The sequence below is a fragment of the Loxodonta africana genome, chromosome 17, assembly GCF_030014295.1.
Source record: "Loxodonta africana isolate mLoxAfr1 chromosome 17, mLoxAfr1.hap2, whole genome shotgun sequence".
NCBI lineage: Eukaryota > Metazoa > Chordata > Mammalia > Proboscidea > Elephantidae > Loxodonta > Loxodonta africana.
In genome coordinates, this window is record NC_087358.1 from 6,485,812 (window position 1) to 6,504,408 (window position 18,597).

General features: G+C 45.1%; 1 protein-coding gene across 19 annotated transcripts in view; it reads left to right on the forward strand.

Moving 5' to 3' along the window:
• Window positions 1-18,597, forward strand: part of DOCK9 (dedicator of cytokinesis 9) — a 345,105-nt gene that overhangs the window by 305,432 nt on the left and 21,076 nt on the right. For 12 of the 19 annotated variants that reach the window (XM_064269962.1, XM_064269965.1, XM_064269955.1 and 9 more), the window contains 7 exons: window positions 767-904; window positions 1,037-1,219; window positions 4,507-4,620; window positions 4,740-4,955; window positions 8,446-8,503; window positions 9,459-9,533; window positions 11,321-11,427. In XM_064269962.1, coding sequence (XP_064126032.1) covers window positions 767-904; window positions 1,037-1,219; window positions 4,507-4,620; window positions 4,740-4,955; window positions 8,446-8,503; window positions 9,459-9,533; window positions 11,321-11,427 — 891 coding nt within the window. Of the gene's footprint in view, window positions 1-766; window positions 905-1,036; window positions 1,220-4,506; window positions 4,621-4,739; window positions 4,956-8,445; window positions 8,504-9,458; window positions 9,534-11,320; window positions 11,428-18,597 lie in introns of those variants that run through there. The other 7 variants (XM_064269966.1, XM_064269967.1, XM_064269968.1 and 4 more) reach the window with 2 other exon arrangements.

Consider the following 18,597-nt stretch of genomic DNA (forward strand, 5'->3'; position numbering starts at 1 on the left):
GTTGGGAAGCACTTAATTGCGGTTCCCTTGTTTTTTTCTATGAAGTAAAATTCATGAATTGTTCAAGTACCTACACACTGCCACTTATTAAGCTGGATCAAGTCAGTGTCACACACTTTGTGCTTCATCTCTCAGTAGCTGTGCAAGCTCAGCGTCCCATTTTACAGACGAGAATGCTGAGCCTCAGTTTAGTAACTTGTGCAAATTCACACCTCAAAGCCTGTCTGTTTCCCACCGTCCCACGCCACCTGGTTATTCGTAGATTAGCAGAGTGTCTTATCAGCCTGAAAGACAAAAGCTGTCTCACTTTTAGAGTGCCTGTTTCAGATACTTCATTTCAGTGTTTTTCCCCCACCCATTAATTAGCTAGCACCTGTAATGGCGTGTCTTCACTGGAGCTGAGATGCCACAAACGCCACCTCTCTATCAGTTGTTGGTCTGCAGTAAAACATAAAGAAATACAAGTTCTGTCAGTACTAAAGGACAGCGGTGCTTTAAACTACATTATGGTTTGCTGGGACGTTTTATAAGTAGTTCCTCCCTTGCTAGAAAAAAAAAATTAATGCGTCAGAGTACAAATTTACTGATAAGTTTATCTGTACTACGTAAGAAAATTTGTGCTTTCCTAGAGGATTCAGGGCAGAATTTGTTTAAAAAGTTGTCTTAGTGCATGAAATATTTACCCTTTGAACCTATAAATTGTCTAAAACCTATCACAAGTGTCTGGTCTGTCGCACTAACTGAGCGATCTTTGTTGTGTTTTAAGAACCAGCTCCTGGCTGACCATGGACATAACCCTCTCATGAAAAAAGTTTTTGACGTTTACCTGTGTTTTCTTCAAAAACATCAGTCAGAAACCGCTTTAAAGAATGTCTTCACTGCCTTAAGGTCATTGATTTATAAGGTGAGTCCCTTCATCCGTGGTCACAACAACGGATGGTGTGTACACCTTCAGTCTCTTTGCACCTGGCATTGGCGAGCTCCTTCCCGAGCACTGACCCTCCTTGGGCCTGTCTGCCTCTCTCCTTCCGTCCAGTTTCCGTCGACGTTCTATGAAGGGAGAGCGGACATGTGTGCTGCCCTGTGCTATGAGACCCTCAAGTGCTGCAACTCCAAGCTGAGCTCCGTCAGAACTGAGGCTTCCCAGCTGCTCTACTTTCTCATGAGGAACAACTTCGACTACACCGGGAAGAAGTCCTTCGTGCGGACCCACCTGCAGGTGTGTGGGTTAGCTTTGTGAGGCTCACAGGTTGTCCCGGGTTCCTAAATAACCAGAAGGGCCCCGGTCACTAATGGTGTTTCCTCCACAAATGTCACGTCCTTCCAATCTGAGCCTGAACACACCGGACACTCCCAGAGTGTTAGCACCTGGAAAGTAGTTTATCACTTACAGAAAAAAGCAGGCAGCGCACCAGAACCAAGTGCAGACCCATTTCCAAGCCGGTTTCCCAGGAGGGAATCTTTTATGTGTACCCCACCTGGTAATGGAGGCGAAGAGCTCAAAGGGGTCCTGCCTCCAGCCAGTCTCCTCCCAGGCAGCCTGAAAAAACCTGCTCCGCGTGCTCCCACCAGGCATCATAGTCAAGGGACCCGGAAAGTTCCTCCCCCAAACCTTCTTACACCCCAGAGCCTACGTGACAGACTACATGGAGTGCAATGTAGTTCTTCCCACCTGTCCACTCAGGAGGCGGAGGTGGTTTGTTCTGAAGCCTGTTGCCAGGTGGTGACCTGAGGACTCCCAAGGCCTTTGCATGAGTTTAAGTGTCACCTGGCTGTTTTAGAAAAACAAAAGGCACTTTGATTCCTTGGGGTTTCTAGAGACAAAAGGCCGATTCTTGTTCTTTGTCCCATAGCTTTTTAGTACAAGTTTATCATAAGTTATTCTGTTTTAGCAGGAAAATTTTATCACATTTACTAATTTATCTCATCATAAATACTACAAGATCTGGCCCCAAGATGGAAAATTGGAAAGTCACATTTACTGGTATGAGATCTGGGTCTAATATGCAGTTCTATTGGTAAACTACTATCTCAGTCACCTAGTGCTGCTGTAACAGGAATATCACAAGTGGATGGCTTTAATGAACAGAACTTTATTCTCTCACAGCTTAGGAGGCTAGAATTCTAGGGGAAGCCTGTCTCTGTCAGTTCTGAGGGGAAGGTCCTTGTCATCAATCTTCCCCTGGTCTAGGAGCTTCTCAGCGCAGGGACCCTGGGTTCAAAGGACACACTGTTCCTGGCACTTCTTTCTTGGTGGTATGAGGTCCACATCTCACTGCTTGCTTCTCTCTCCTTTTTAAGATAAAAGGCTATGCAGGCACACCCGAGGGAAACTTCCCTTACATTGGATGAGGGCTGTGACCCAAGTAAGTGTTGTGTCCCACCCTAATCCTCTTTAACATACCCTAATCTTGCTTCAGTAACCACAGGCAGAGATTAGGATTTACAATACATAATTCCATCAGATCACAAAATGGAGGACACCACACAATACTGGCAATCATAGCCTTGCCAAGTTGACAAATATTTTTTGGGGGGGGGACATAGTTCAATCCATGACGGCTGCCATTTAAATATATTGAATCAGTGTAGTTGGGCCAACAGAAACTCCACTGAATCAAGAAATATTAGTACCTATGTGAGAACAGTAAACATCTCAGGTAAGAAAGGAAAAAGCCCAGAGCTCTTCCTTTCTGTCTTCATCTACTGACAGGCCTGCGGTTGCTCCCGAGTTAAAACACCCTAAATCCTCTGCCCTGGAAACCCAGGCAAGATAGTGATGGGTCTGGTACATTTTTGTAGACTCTCTTTTTCTACAAACGCACGATAGCAGTCTCTTCCCCAGCAGTGAATTTTAAAAAACCTCTTTTTTAAAAAAGTATTTAATGTTTGCACACTATGTGTTAAGATTCATGGATACAACCACAGACAAACTGAGCCATCCCCTGGTCCTCATGGAACGTGCAGCCTAGTGGAGGACACAGGTAAACACTGAAGCTCCTACGATGCAGAGTAACAAGAGCTCTCACAGAGGAACCTGAGCACAGTAGGGTCCTTGTGTGGCGCAAGCAGTTTACACTCGACTACTAACCTGAGGTTGGTGGAGTGAACCCACCCAGCAGCACCACGGAAGAAAGGCCTGGCAACCTGCTTCCGTAAGGATTACAGCCGAGAAGACCCTATGGAGCAGTTCTACCCCTTAACACATGGGGTTGCCATGAGTTGGAATCAACTTGACGGCAGTGGGTCTGGCTTTTGGGGCGAGGGTTGAGTGCAATAGGAACACTGAGCAGGGACATCTGGCTGGGGGCTCTGGGAGCCTGGGGAGGAGCTTCCCAGAGGAAGTGAGGGTCAAGAAGGGTTACCAGGTGAAGGTGGCAGGCATGTTCCAGGCCTTGGGTGCACCATGGAAAGGCCCGTCTGGTAACTGGAGAAGCTCCTTAGAGTACGGCTGGGGAGGGGAGCACGGGGTATTTGCAGGGATCTCCTGGACACCATGTGACGCCACATGGACAATGCACTGAAGGGAGTGGAGACCCTAGCTGGGGAGACCTTTCGGGGAGACTGTGGTCAGGTCTAGGCCAGAAGCGATGATGTCTTGGACTAGGGATGGTGGGTTAGAAGTAAGAGGAACCGAGTTGACAGTACTGACTGTAGCTGGGTGTGGTGAAGGAAAACGAGGGAACAAGGATGACATCTCTGGTTTTAGCCTGAAGCACAGGGTGGTGATGGTGCTGTTCACAGACCTGAAAAACCCAGCTCTCATTGCATAGAGTCCCTGGGTGGTGCACACAGTTAATGCTCTCAGCTGGTAACTGGAAGGTTAGATGTTTGGGTCCACCCAGAAATGCCTCAGAAGAAAGGCCTGGTGATCTGCGTCTGAAAAATTAAACAGTCACTGAAAACCCTGTGGAGCACAGTTCTACTCAACACCGGGTTGCCGTGACTCGGAGTCACCTCGGCAGCAGCTGGTTTTTACTGGTTACGTATTTAATGTGTATATGTTCAAATAAAAGATGCAAAGGACAGTCCACCTGTTGAATGCTTAATACATACAAGCTCAAACCAAACACTTGAGGAGGTAAATAATGAGGGCTTCCTTTTCATTAGAGAATGTAAAACCCAAAAAAAACCAAACCTGTTGCTGTCGAGTCGATTCCAACTCACAGCTACCCTACAGGACAGAGTAGAACTGCCTTGTGGGGTTTCCAAGAGAAAGGAGACGTAAGTACCCAAGTGACGCAGGCCCATCAGTCATTCTTCTGCGTTCCCCTGATCAGCATTTTTACTTTGTGAAGGAAATACTTAAAGATGGCAAAATCAGCTTCTGGAATAGCCCCTAAAAGGTGAAAAAGACGAATGACTCAGGCCTCGTTTGCTATGCTGCGGTAACCGCTCCTGAGAACGTCACACTTTTGCCCTGGCCTCACACACGTCCTAACTGAAAACCAGCCTGGGAAGCCCTTTGACTGTTCACTGGTTTTCCCCTGTTTGTGTATCCCTAAGGTCATCATCTCTGTCAGCCAGCTGATAGCAGACGTTGTTGGCATTGGGGGGACCAGATTCCAGCAGTCCTTGTCTATCATCAACAACTGTGCCAACAGCGACAGGCTTATTAAGGTGGGTGGCCCAGCCCGGTGTGCGTGTTCCTCCCAAGACTCTGACTCGCGTCCTGATGCGTATGCGTACAGGCAGAAAGCAGACGAAAGACGAGTGTCCTTTTTCTACCCATTTTGCAGCACACGACCTTTTCCTCGGATGTGAAGGATTTGACCAAAAGGATACGCACAGTCCTGATGGCCACCGCTCAGATGAAGGAGCACGAGAACGACCCGGAGATGCTAGTGGACCTCCAGTACAGCTTGGCCAAGTCCTACGCGAGCACCCCTGAGCTCAGGAAGACATGGCTTGACAGCATGGCCAGAATCCACGTCAAAAACGGGGATCTCTCGGAGGTAGCCTTGTGAGCCTCTTGATCTGGGTTTTTGAAGTAGCTGGTTGTCGTAGTCATCTAGTGCTGCTGTAACAGAAATACCACAAGTGGATGGCTTTAACAAACAGAAGTTTATTCTCTCACAGCGTAGGAGGCTAGAAGTCTGAATTCAGCACGTCAGCTCCAAGGGAAGTCTTTCGCTCTCTGTCGGCTCTGGGGGAAGGCCCTTGTCATCAATCTTCCCCTACTCTAGGAGCTGCTCAGCACAGGGACCCTGGGTCCAAAAGACACGCTCCACTCCTGACTCTGGTTTCTTGGTGGCATGAGGTTCCTCTCCTCTCTGCTCACTTCTCTCTTTTAGATCTCAAAAGAGATTGACTCAAGACACAACCTAATCTTGTAGATTGAGTCCTGCCATATTAACATAACTGCCTCTAATCCTGCCTCATTAACATCATAGAGATAGGATTTACAACACATAGGAAAACCACATCGGATGACAAAATGGTGGACAATCACACAATACTGGGAATCATGGCCTAGACAAGTTAACACACATTTTGGGGGACACTGAGTTCAGTCCATAACACCAGTTATTTCCCATTAGTTCAAAGAAGCCGATTTTGAGAAAAATTGTCCCATTAGTTAAAAGAAGCCCATTTGGTATGTTTGGCCCTTCCACATTAGGCTCAGGGTTACTTTATAGTTATCTAAGCGTTTTAATAGGGGGCAGTGGTGGTTCAGTGGTAGAATCCTCACCTTCTGTGAGAGAGACCCAGGTTTGATTCCCGGCCAGGGCACCTCACACGCAGCTGCACCCATCCGTCCGTGGAGGCTGTGTGCTGCTGTGATGCTGAACAGGTTTCAGCTGAGCTTCCAGACTAAGACTGGGAAGAAAGGCCTGGAGATCTACTTCTGAAGATCAGCCAGTGAAAACCTCATAGATCACAATGGTCTGATCTGCAACCAATAATGCGGATGGCACGGACCGGGCAGTGTTTTGTTCCCGTGTGCATGGGATCGCCGAGAGTCAGGGGCCAACTACACAGCAGCTAACAACAGCAACAAAGCATTTCAGTAATTTAAAACAGATTGTAAGGGGATACAAAGGAACATTGTTTGAAAGCTCTTAAAAAGTATACATACTCATCTAACCAAAAAAAAAAATCAAACCTGTTGCTGTCGAGTCGATTGCAATCCATAGCAACCCTGTAGGACAGAGTAGAACTGCCCCATAGCGTTTCCAAAGAGTGGCTGTTGGATTTGAACTGCTGACCTTTTGGTTAGCAGCTGTAGCTCTTACCCACTGTGCCACCAGGGCTGCAGGTATTCATCTAGTTTCCTGCTAATTAAAGTACACATCAGTTTTTGCATCAAAACTCCTCTCCAGTTATAAAGTTCAGTTATTTAATGATAAAATAAATTTTTCCTGTCACTAATGATAAGGCACCACTTTCCCTTTATGAGGTAGACCTCTCCGTTTGTGGACGGGGTAGATACTCAACGTTCCCTCTTGCACACAGGGGACGTGCGTGTATGTGTCTGTGGAGACCAGGCGGCCCTGGAGTTGAGTGTGTGGATTCCAGAGGCAGGCTTTGAATCCCAGACCCAGGATTTACTAACCTGGGGACAGGCGGCAAGCATTTCACCGCTCAGTGCCTCAGTGCCACCATCTGTAAAACAGAAAACCAAGGAAGATAGTAGCTGTAAAGCCGGCTCTGTGTTTCCACAGGAACTGCTCAGGCTTTGCTCCTAAGACATTTAAGTAGTAACACGATTATTAAAGCAAGCATACTTTACCTTTAAACTTCTGTATTTGTTGAAATCAGTAAAATTACGTTCTAAGTCTGAAAACTTTAGGTCACCATTGTTACCTGTTGATTACACAAGGGGTCCAATGTGCTGAAATTACACACATCCTAGTTCTGTTTATCCTGAAGTGTCATGTAAACAGTACATTAACCAGAATAAAAATGAATTCTGTATTAGAAGGAGTAATTTTTCTATCACTCTCAGAATTTTTTTTTTTTTTAATGTTTTGGTGGCCGGGGTCTCCAAAACAAACAAAAACTGAGCTTGAGTCATTCCTCCAGAAATAAGGGATTAAAGCTGATAATTCACAGGGTTTCTTTTAGCTTCAGCCCTCTGTGGTTTTGTGTCGCTGATCAATAACTCAAATATTGGGGTGCCTGTTTTGTGCGTACAGGAGGAGCCCTAGTGGCACACTGGTGAAGAGCTCAGGCTGCTAACCAAAAGGTCGGTGGTTCAAATCCACCAGCCCCTCCTTGGAAACCCTACGGGGCAGTTCTACTCAGTCCTATAGGGTTATTATGAGTCAGAATCCACTTGATGGCAACAGGTTTGGTTTTATGGGTCTTGTGCATCCTCACTGACGGGCACTGTGGGGAGAAACAAGGACGTAAGCTGTGGACTCGGCCTCTGAGGACAGCCGGCTGGGGAACCATACACCAGGCAGCCTTTTCTCTGGACGCGTTAGGCACAGGTCCTAGTGTTACGCCCACAACTTACACAGATTCACACGTACGCACATGGGGTGGCCGCCGCCTGAGGGCGAGACCTCGGCCATGACGCTGCGGGGGAGGTGGCAGACCCTGGTGACAAGAGCCACAGCAGCCGAGGGTCTTGCACGACAGCCTAACAGTGGGTTCACTCCAACAGCTATTTCTGATCTTTGTGATACCAAGGCTACTTGGTAAAAAAAATACCTTTTTTAATGTTTTATTTTTAAGGTATTGGTAATTTTAACATTAAGACTAAATTGAGATTTAGACTGAGTTAGGATTTTGTGATTCAGAATTCTTAGTTTGGGAAAAAGTTACAACTTCGTCCTTTTTTAAGCCGAGGTAAGAAAACATATTAAAAAATATATATATTTTAGAACCCGAAAATCCGAATCTCTCAAAACTCTGGGAGTGAGCGTGCCTTCTTTTCAAATGGTTCTCTTTTTACTTTAAGGAAAACGATGTAGAAATCTCAGGTCTTTTAACAAAAAAAAGCCTTTATCTTTTAAAATTTAATAGAGAATTTAAATAGAAATGAGCCTTAGAAATTTTACTGCCTTTTGTCACATTCCAAATTTGTATTAAAATTTCGGTTTGTATGAATTACTTCACTTTTTTCAAGTTATGTTAAGACCGCCCTTTTATTACACAGTACAGGGCATTGCAGTGATACACTTTTTCTGTGATTTCTTTTTCTAAGTTGGTCCTTTGGAAATTAATTGATACACCTTTTGAATTTCCTTTTTCAACCTATCAGCCATTGTTTCCAACAACTAGTTGTAAAATTTTAGCCTCCACAGACATAAAGCAATTTTCCTTTTTTAACTTACCCTTCAAAAGGTAAGATACCAGCCATTAAATTTTTAGAAACACTGATTGGTGCCTTGAAATTTAATGTAAGTACATAGACTCATTAGATTTCCATCTACTTGTGAGCACCTGACATTCTGTTATAAGTGACGCTTCTGAGGCACGCGTCTTTCATTGCAGGCAGCAATGTGCTACGTCCACGTCACAGCCCTGGTGGCCGAATATCTCACACGTAAAGGTAAGAAATGATTTCCTGTGTTTTGTGAAACGAATAGAAAACTGTGCAAAGCAGCCAAGGCGAGGCAGAGCGGCCCTCTGTGAGTGGGAAGATTTGGAGGCGGGGATTGCATGTCTGTGTGAGAACTAGGTTCATTGTTTTATTTATTCCCTGACTTGATGTGGTAGGCACAGCAGAAATGCCGGGAAGAAAGGTAGGTGACGTGTTGTTACATAACCTCTTACTGACGGCTCATTCTGCAGGCACTAGTTAATGAGCTTTGCATCTGGGTCCCTGACGGGCCAACCTAGAGCTGAAAAGACCTGATTTTTACCCAAGCTGTTTCCCAGGGGAGCAGTTTGTCAACCAGGAGACTACCAGTCAGCCTTTCTGGGACACAGCCTATGTGCCAGTATTGTGTGAGAAGCCGGCCTGGCGGGCGGGAGGCAGGCAGGAAAAATGCAGGCCGTGTGGACCTTCCGTATCTGTCCCCAGATCAGCAGACCCGGGACTCTCTCACGGGCTCCTTTTGATGAAACATCAGTCGCTCGTTTCAAACTCATGGTGGTCTGAGCATGTGTCCTGGAGAACGGCCACATTGGATCTGGGCTAACGAGTACATGTAAAAAGGGAGACATGCTATAAAGTCTCAAAGGCCAAGACCAAGAAATGTATCTCTCTGATAAATCAGACCATTCAGGCTGGAATCTTAAGGGTGTCTGGCCCTGGTGGTGCGGTGGTTGTGTTGGAATCCACCAGCTACTCCTTGGAAACCCTATGGGGCAGGTAAAGTGTCCTGTAGGGTCGCTATGAGTTGGAATCGATGCGACATCAACGGGTTTGGTTTTTTTGGTGTTGGGTTTGTCCTATCAGAGCCCTAAACGGAAAGACATTAAAGGCGGGGTCTTGGCTCAGTTAACACAGCACTGATTCCCGTGGAGCCCGCTCGTCAGGTAATGTGTTTCCTCGTGTTTAGAAGCAGACACACCACTGCGCCGGGAGCCAGCCCTCCCCCACAGCCACAGCACCGGCCAGAGGAGGAGCCGGGGAGGTGAGCCACCAGCGCCACACCGCTCCTCACATGCCCCTCGTGGCGCAGGGATTTTCTCTCTCAACTTGGCATGGATGGACTTGACTTTCCTGCCTCCTCCTTTTCCTGGGCTCTCCCATTCATTGGCAGTCTGTTTGTGTGGGCAATGAGTGGAAGGTGCTCAGGGCACCACAGGAGCCGAGTTTTTTATTTAAATGTAGTTCGGTGGCCTAAAGGAGTCCTGGTGGCACAAGAGTCAAGCACTTGGCTGCTAACCGAAAGGTCAGCAATTCTAACCCACCAGCCGCTCCTCGGGAGGAAGATGTGGCAGCCTGCCTCCATAGAGATTATAGCCTTAGAAACCTGTCGGACAGTTCTACCCTGTCCTGTAGGGTCACTATGAATCGGAATCTACTCAACGGCCGCATGTTTGGTTTTTTGGTTTCGGTAGCCTAAAGCCTGGGTGGTTGGCTTTTACCATTTCCTCAAGCTCCTAGATTAATGCTTTTCATCGGGAAATTTTCCGTTTCCATGTAACAAAGCAAGGCTTGCCTAGGACAGTAGCAGAGACGCTAGATAACCCAGGACTGGCTTGTCACCCTTGACTTACATGCAGCAGAAAAGTCTCTGCCTAAAAGGTCTGCTTGTTCAAGGCTTGAGTTCAGAGTGCTCTGTGTCCCTCTCTTTGCCTGAAATAAGCAGGCTCTCAGTTGGTTCTATTACAAGCAGGCCTCTGTAAAAAAAAAACAAAAAAAAAAATTTTTTTTTTTTCTGTAAGCAGCCATCTCAAGATAGAGTAGCAGAATGTATCTGGGCCTCCTTTCCTGCATAATTTTTGACATTGTCCAGTTGACCTAAAACACTCTGTCCTAGTGACTACAAAATGAGTGAATGCCACGAATGGGCCATTATTGTTTAAGGAATTTGACCCCAAACATTTATGCTAGCTCCAACCTTACACCGTCCTGCTTTCCCTTAGAGAATCTCCTTAGATAATCATGGTGCCTAGGCCACTGACGTGTTCAAGCTCCTTAGTTGGGTGGAGGAAAAGGCCTCTTCTTACCCTTTACTCACAGTGGACCCCATGTGTGTCAGAGTAGAACTGTGCTCCACAGAGTTTTCAGTGGCTGATTCTTCAGAAGTAGATTGCCAGGCCTTTCTTCCAAGGCACCTCTGGGTCGACTGGTCCCTCCAATCTTTTGGTTAGCAGCCGAGCACGTTAACCGTGTGCACCACTCAGGGACTCCTCTTACCCTCTAGGCAGCTGATATGGGAACTAATGACAGCACCCCTCAGTTCATGCTGGGGCCCTTGAGTTACACCTTCATTTTATAGATGGGCTCATTAAGGAGGGGGGACGTGTTTTGAGTTGTGGGGTTACCCCTAGCCCAAGTGGTGAGATGGGCTTGAAGGAAACAGAGCTACTTCTGAGTCACATATTTCTTCCTAGTTGGCTTTGGCTTCTTTACTTCTCTTGGTGTCTGCGCACAGGTCATCTCACCAAATCCAATTATAGTTTATTATCATTTTACCTTTCATTTGATGTCATACTTATTTCTTATGTAAGTTTTAATAAAGGTGGGCAAAAAAAAAAATTCAGGGAGAGGAGGGTTAGATATGGGTGTGGGGTAGGGATGAAGAAAAGCACATGGTGGTTCTGGCCACCCCCTGTGAATGCTGGCCTGAGGCACGACAGAGTTCAGGGTTGGTTATTTCCTTCAGCGCAGAAGTGTACAGGCAGGAAGAACCCTCAAGCCTCACCCACTTGCAGGCTAACGACGTTGCCTCTCTGATCTCTCAATTCCTAGGTATGTTTAGACAAGGATGTACAGCCTTCAGGGTAATTACCCCAAACATAGATGAGGAGGCCTCCATGATGGAAGACGTGGGCATGCAGGATGTCCATTTCAACGAGGTGAGCACGCGGCCGTACCTGGGCATCTCGGAGCTGCTGCTTGTCTTGCCAGCCAGCAGACCAGGCCTTTTCTCCCTGTGGCTGCACACTTAGCTGTTGCCAAGATCAATCTCCAAATGCACTGTAATGTAAGCTTGTTTGACCCTCATGGTAAAGTTAATGTATCTCTTAATATTACCACGCTTCACATTGTCTTCTAGGTGCTGTAAGTAAAATGAAAAACCAAACGCCTCTGCCATCGAGTCGATTCTGACTCGTGGCAACCCTGTGTACTCCAGAGTAGAACTGTGCCTCCTAGGGTTTTCTTGGCTATAGTCTTTACAGAAGCAGATCTCCAGGCCTTTCTTCTGTGGTACCGCTGGGTGCATTCGAACCACCAGCCTTTCAGTTAATAGTTGAGTACAAGCCGTTTGCACCACCCATTCTCCAGACAAAAGCCTCAGCCATTCTCCCTGTCTAGGAATTCCTCCTTTCTCTGGAGAAAGGGCTTGAGGGGCCAGTGAGTGGTGAAGTGCAGCTGAGCACTCGAGTGTTTCTAATAAATGGTACAATGCATTGACTATATGGTTTCTCATTCTTTCCAGCAATTAATTTCTCTGGTTCATGAGTTTGATTGCTGTGTGAATGTTTTTAAACTAGTGTCTCTAACTCTCAACATCTCCCCAGTCTAGCCAGTCACTCAAAGCCGCAAGAGGTGTGACTAGACTCATGGCTGGAGTGGCCCCTGTGCAATGCCTTTGCTCCCTACCTCCAGCTGTGTGTTTTCACCCACATTCTGGGCACCTGTAGTACATATGACCACTCTACCCACCCCTGATAGAGACCAAACATTTTGACATTAAATAATAGTAGCAATTTGTGCATGTTTCTTCCCAAAACAAGATAATCTTGCAGCCACTTATCTGTAATTTTTAAATGAAGCTAGGAATTTGACCAAATGCCAGTTTCCTGCTGGTGTTGACTGTATTTCCATTTCTGTGACTATCTGCCAGGGAGAGTTGTTCACGCCTGCCTGCCCCCCTCTCAGTCCAGGGCAGAATGGAACATGAAAGGGGAAGCTTGTTAACCCTTCCCATCTTCTAGGCAAAAATAAACTTGTCTGTTTCTTCATGTGACAAAAGAAAGGGGAAAATATTTCCTGCCTTGTTTTTACTTGTTTCTATGTTGACATGTATAGGACATAATGGTTTGGTGGCAGAGACTTAACATTAAGGCTTTTAGCCATTTTCTTCTCAGGACATAGGGCCCACGCACAAACATCTAACACCAAAATGTGGGCCAGGGACCTCTGGGGTCTCCAAGACCCTTTCAGGAAGTTTTTGAGGGCCTCCCTTTTCCAACTAGGAGTCCCTGGTGGCACGAACAGTTAAGCACTCAGCTACAAACCAAAAGGTTGGCAGTTCCAGTCCATCCAGGGGTGCCTCAGAAGACAGGCCTGGCAACCTGCTTCTGCAAGATCATAGCCTTGAAAACCCTATGGGGCAGCTCTAGTCTGCACACATGGGGTCACCAAGAGTCAGGATTGCTCAACAGCCCCTAGTTTTTCTGCGTGGCTGAGTATCCCTGAGGCTGGATTTTCTTTGTACACATCAACTAAAACAATGAATCACACGGACTGAATGCAGAGACAGACTTGAGACTAAAGCTGTCCTCTATTCAGCCAGACAGAAAGAGAGCTGCAGGAATGTAAAACAGTGCCACTCTTTAATTTCTCTTTGGAAAATATAGTTTTTTGGTTTTTTTTTTTAAGTAAAATATTTTTGTTAACATGTAATAATTTTTAATTAAGTTAATCAATATTTTTACATTTTTTCCAGTTTTAATTCCTAACATGGTATATACTGAAAGAGCTAACTCATATAAAGTTCTTCGGGGTCCTCAATAATTTTTAAGAATCTAAAGGGGTCCTATGACCAGAAAGGTTGAGAACTGCCCCATAAATTGCCTAGCCCTAAAATGACCCTCGAAATTAAAAATTAAATATGAGAAAGGAAGAATCCGACAGTACATGGCGTGCCTACAAATTACCAGGCAAGTGCTAGCGCTTCATGTTTAAAGCTGAAATAATTTTATCCACAATAGATAAAAGTTTCTAAGTTATCTCATGGGGAGAAAAAAAGCATGTTGGTTCTTACATGGCATTAACTGTTCAGTCGTAGCTCCCCCGTGAAATGCCTGGACAGAGGGTAGTTCTGTGTTTTGATTGCTGGGGTAACCCGGTTTTGAACTCCTCACTTCTTCCAAGGTGAGTTTTGACTGGGTTTCTCCCTGAGAAGAGGTACAGCTGTACCACCTCCTTGGGGAAACCACCCTTGCACCCATGTACCAAGTCAGACCTCCTGAGTGTAGCATTTTATTTGCAATTATGTAAGGGAAGAAAGACGGTCAAGAGTGACTAAAGATTTTAAAGTAATCACTTTTCTGTAATCTGTCCTGCAGGGATGATAAAATGAAGCTTGAGTTTGCTCATCTGATTAAGTAATAGGCTGAAATACTCCCTCCAGCCTAATGAATTTATGACAGTGAAAGCTAGCACAGAGAACGTCAAGGAAGTTTCTCAGTGGTACCCACTCTGAGTAATAACTAACATGTGACAAGGACCCTTTTATCAGTTATTTTCGGACTATGGCTCTGCTGCCCTGTCCTTGAAGCATAAAGCTGGTAAATCTTTAATGAGGTCCATGGTCCACGACACTCTGTAACGATTAGGCTGTGACACAGTCAGGTTAGAAAGCACCAGCAAGCCACACACGTCAAGAGGAAACTAATGGGGAGAGGAAGAGCAGCATGTTTGTGTTCTAGGAGAAGGGAAACCAGAAACTGCCACGTATGTTTTTGCTTTAGCTACAAGGTTTTTTCAAGGAACAGGGTGTTTCACTATGGGCGATGACCATTTTTGCAGAGGGAGGAGCTTTAGAAAAAGCTGGTGGAAATAAGAGTTAGTGTTTAGCTTAATTAAAATCACCGCCTTTTATTCTGGCCTCATTAGATATAATTAAGTGCCTTAGATGCTCTCCTAGAATGATTGTAGAGGATTTCTATAAAAACACACAGTTTTCCTAGCAGCAGGCCTCAGAAGCTTTGACTGGGAGCAATCCATCTTTTCCAGCTCTGATCTGAAGAGCAGACACCCTCCCAGCTGCTTTTGGTTAGACAAAGACGAACATCTGATTGCTGAAGACAGTTCTGTTTCACAGTGTGAGCCTGTGTAGACTGAATTCTGAGTCCTTTCCACACAGCCCATGCTGCTTTGAGATCTTACCTGGAAGGAAATGCATGGCACACTCAAGCTAGGATTGAATAAAGTCTGATACAGGAACTTCTTAGGAAGTGTAGTCAGGGTTTAGGGAAACCAACAAGAGGTGTTACAGTACCCCCAACTTTGTAACAGCTGGGTTGCCACCCCTCAACCTGAAGGAGCAAAGGAGAGAAAGTAACCCTATAGAGGGGGCCACCTGACAGGGCCTGTGGGCTCTAGAAAAGGACTCAGTCGAACACATCATCCTGGCAGAGAGGAGCCAAGTGAATCACCGCCCATCCTTGCTCCCTTCCTGCCCTTCCATCTCTAACCAGTGCCTTCCAGGGGGCAAACTGAGCCAGGAGCCAGAGGATAGGGGAGCCCACCACATAGCCCAGCAGCCCATGTGTGGTGGCCTTGCAGAGCACAGAGCCAGGGGCGGGGGGTGGGGGGCAGGGCAGAGCGGGAATCTCCACTGAAAATGGAAAATACCTTGTGCAGTAAACTGTTGCTTTACTGAGCAACTGCTGTCCCTGCTGCAAAATCACCATGAGTTTAACGTCTGATACAAATGTGTCTGACACAGAGTTAACCGGGAAGGTCTGTGGCTTCTGTTAGCCAAGACCGTTTCTATTCAAAGAAATAGTTGCTGTTAATAGGCAAAATGTTTACATCTACGGAACATCCCAAGAGAGTGATGTCAAGAGAATTTAACTCAGTGATGACTCTGTTGGTATTTCATCCAGGCCTTGGAGATCATCTTTAACTGGACAGTCTTTCCTTGATGGAAGGTGCTCTTGTTGGAGCCATAGACATTCGTGGCCCATGTTCACTATTACAGTGATTGTCCAGAGCAGCACGGGTAGGGGGCTAGCCTAACGCTTCTACCTTTGCCTCATACCGGGACACATCACCCTGCTTCTTTTTGCAAATACTTCCTGAGCTAGGTGCTGAGCCAGGTGCTGGAGACACATGGTGAGCAAGAAGTCGTCTCTACTCTGACAAACCCGCTGCTTCTCAGGCTTTCCTCCCCAGTCCCTTAGAATCTGAGCTGGGAGTTGGCTGAGCTCTTTGTGATCTCGAAATTCCTGTACTAACATGAGTGTTTCGTTTTGTAGATGAGCTGTGTACCATGTGTTAGCTTGGGGATACGTAAGTGAGGTGCCTGCCTGAGTTTCACCTAGTGCAGTCATCCTCGTACCTTAGCCTACTTAGCAGTTACTTGGATTCCTGTTAACACATAGAGCCCCGTTCTTATAGCTGCCCACCCTCACCCCCAACGCCATACTCAGTTGGGTGGGTGTGGGGGCCCAGGAATCTATATTTTAACAAGCATCCCAGGTGACTATTCTGATGCAGGTGGTCCTCAGCTGTATCTTGAGAAATGACGATACAGTGGGAACACCGAATTCTGCCGTGATACTATACTTTTGCCCAAGACAGGACACAGATTTGCAGTTATTCCCAAATGGAAGATGATAGATACAATGCCTAGCTTCACATACTGAGGTTGATTAGTCAATTCTAAGATGGGGCAAACGGCATTTAAGTGAAAATTTTAAAAATACCCTGTGCAGACACAGACACGGGCTTTCTCATGCACACTCACACACAGCACTCATGTGCTATTCTGCAGACAGCTGCTCAGCGCCCACCATCGCGTTGCCGTGACACATTTAAAAACGGAAATGGCTAAATCCGTGTGAATCAGGTTCCTCGGTGGCTTCTGAGCTTGGTGCACTGAGATCTTTTTAAGGCTAGTCTAATATCATAAAATGTGTACTTTCCGGACACATAAAGTCAGTCGGGGGGGTTGTTGTTTTAACCAGCTATTACTTACAGTTCTCTGGATATATTGACCGTTCAGAAAGTGTTTACCCTCAGGCCTGGTAGGGATTACCTTTCAAGGTCGTCACTATTTGACCACTGTCTGGATTAGTTCTGGTTTTCAGGTGCAGTGATTGCTGAGAATTCAAAGTAAATAATAAGTAGAACCCGAGAAAGAGATGCATCTTCAGAATACAGGTGCACAAGGACCAGAGATGGTATTAGAACCTTTTCTAATTCCACCTTTGACCGTGGCTGTTATGGTGGCTGCTGCATCCATCTGTCTGGTGCTTTCACTTAACGGCCCCTCCAATAAAAGCAGGAGATGACTAGTACGCCTTTCGTAAGCATTGGTACAGAGTTCAGTTACACAATGACAGTTTTATGATTTGTATATTGTAAGTCTGACATAGGAGTTAAATGGCCTTGCTTTAAAGATGGCTTTTTAAAGTCAATTAGACAATATTTTCTGGTAAAATGATTTGTAACTGCTTTAAAAATGTTTATTTTCTTCGGACCAATAACCACAGGCATTAGGCCTGTAAGGAATAAATCACAGGTCCTGTGTTGGGAGAACACAAACATGTTAAAAAGCAACTATGATGCTCTTAACAAAATATCAGTAAAATGAATCTAGCAATATATAAAAAGAAAAATATATTACGACCAGGCGGGGTTTATCCCAGGAATGCACAGTTCGGTCGACATTGGAAACGATCAGTATAATTCACTCTATGAGCAGAGTAAAAAAGAAAAACCATATAAGCATTCAATAGATGCAAAAAAAAAAAAAAAAGCATCTGACAAAAGTCAATATCCATTCATCATAAAAAATCTCTGCAAACTAGGAACAGAAAAGAACGTCTTCAACCTGAAAAACAGTATCTACAAAAAAACTACTGCTAAAGAGAGAGAGAGAGAACACCTAAAAAACCCTAAACTAAAGAGAGAATACCTTAATAAGACTGAATGCTTTCACCTTAAAATCAAGGACAAGACAAAAAAGTCTGTTTCCACCACTCCTGGGGCTTCCAGCTGGTGTCATAAGGCAAGAAAAAGAAACAGAACTGTCTGTTGACATAAGACATAATTGTCTACATAGAAAATCCCAATAAATGTGTCAAAGAAGCTGCTAAATCTAATAAGTTTAGCAAGGTCACAGGATACAAGATCAATATACAAAAATCAATCAGTCTTCACATTTAAGAGATTCTTGTACCACAGTTCCACTGTATTGTTAATAATTATTTTGTATAATTCCTAGGAACAGATATGATGAATGACTTTCAGTCTCATTCAAAACAAAACTCTTTCCTTGAAAAAAAAAATAGAAATTTTAAAATAGCACTATTTATAATAGCATCAGAAAACGTGAAATATTTCGGTATAAATCTGCATAGATTATGTACTAAAAACTGATGAAAGAAATCAAAGAAGACTTAAATAAATGAATTGGAAGACTTAATATTGTTAACAGATCAGTTCTCCCTAAATTGATTTATAGATGCAGAGCACTCCCAATGAAAATTTCACCTAGACTTTTTATAGAAACTGATGAACTGATTCTAAAAATTTACATGAAAAAGCAAAGGAACCAGAATAGGCAAAACGAGTTTGAAAAAGTTAAGACTCACCTTACCTGATGAGTGGTTCTCTAAACTGGACACAATTTTGCTACCCGCCCCCCCAGGGGGGACATTGGGCAATGTTTGGAAGTATTTTTGATTGTCACTATGTGGGGGAGCAGGAGGCTGCTCCTGGCATCTGATCAGTGGAAGCCAGAGATACTGCTAAACATTCTACAGTGCACAGGACAGCCCTGCCTAACAAAGACTCGCCCTGCTCAAATGTCAAGTCACTGCAGAGAAACTGCTGTAAAGCTGTAATAGCACTCAAGGCAGGGCGGTATGGGTACTAGGATAGACACACAGATCAGTGAGACAGAATTGAGAGGCCAGAAATAAACCCACACATACCTTGTCAACTGATTTTTTGACGAAGGTTGAAAGGCAGTCAGTGGAGAAAGGATAGTCTTTCATCAGACAGTGCTGAACAATCAGACATCCATATGCAGAAAGAGAACACTGCAGCCCATACTTTGTGCC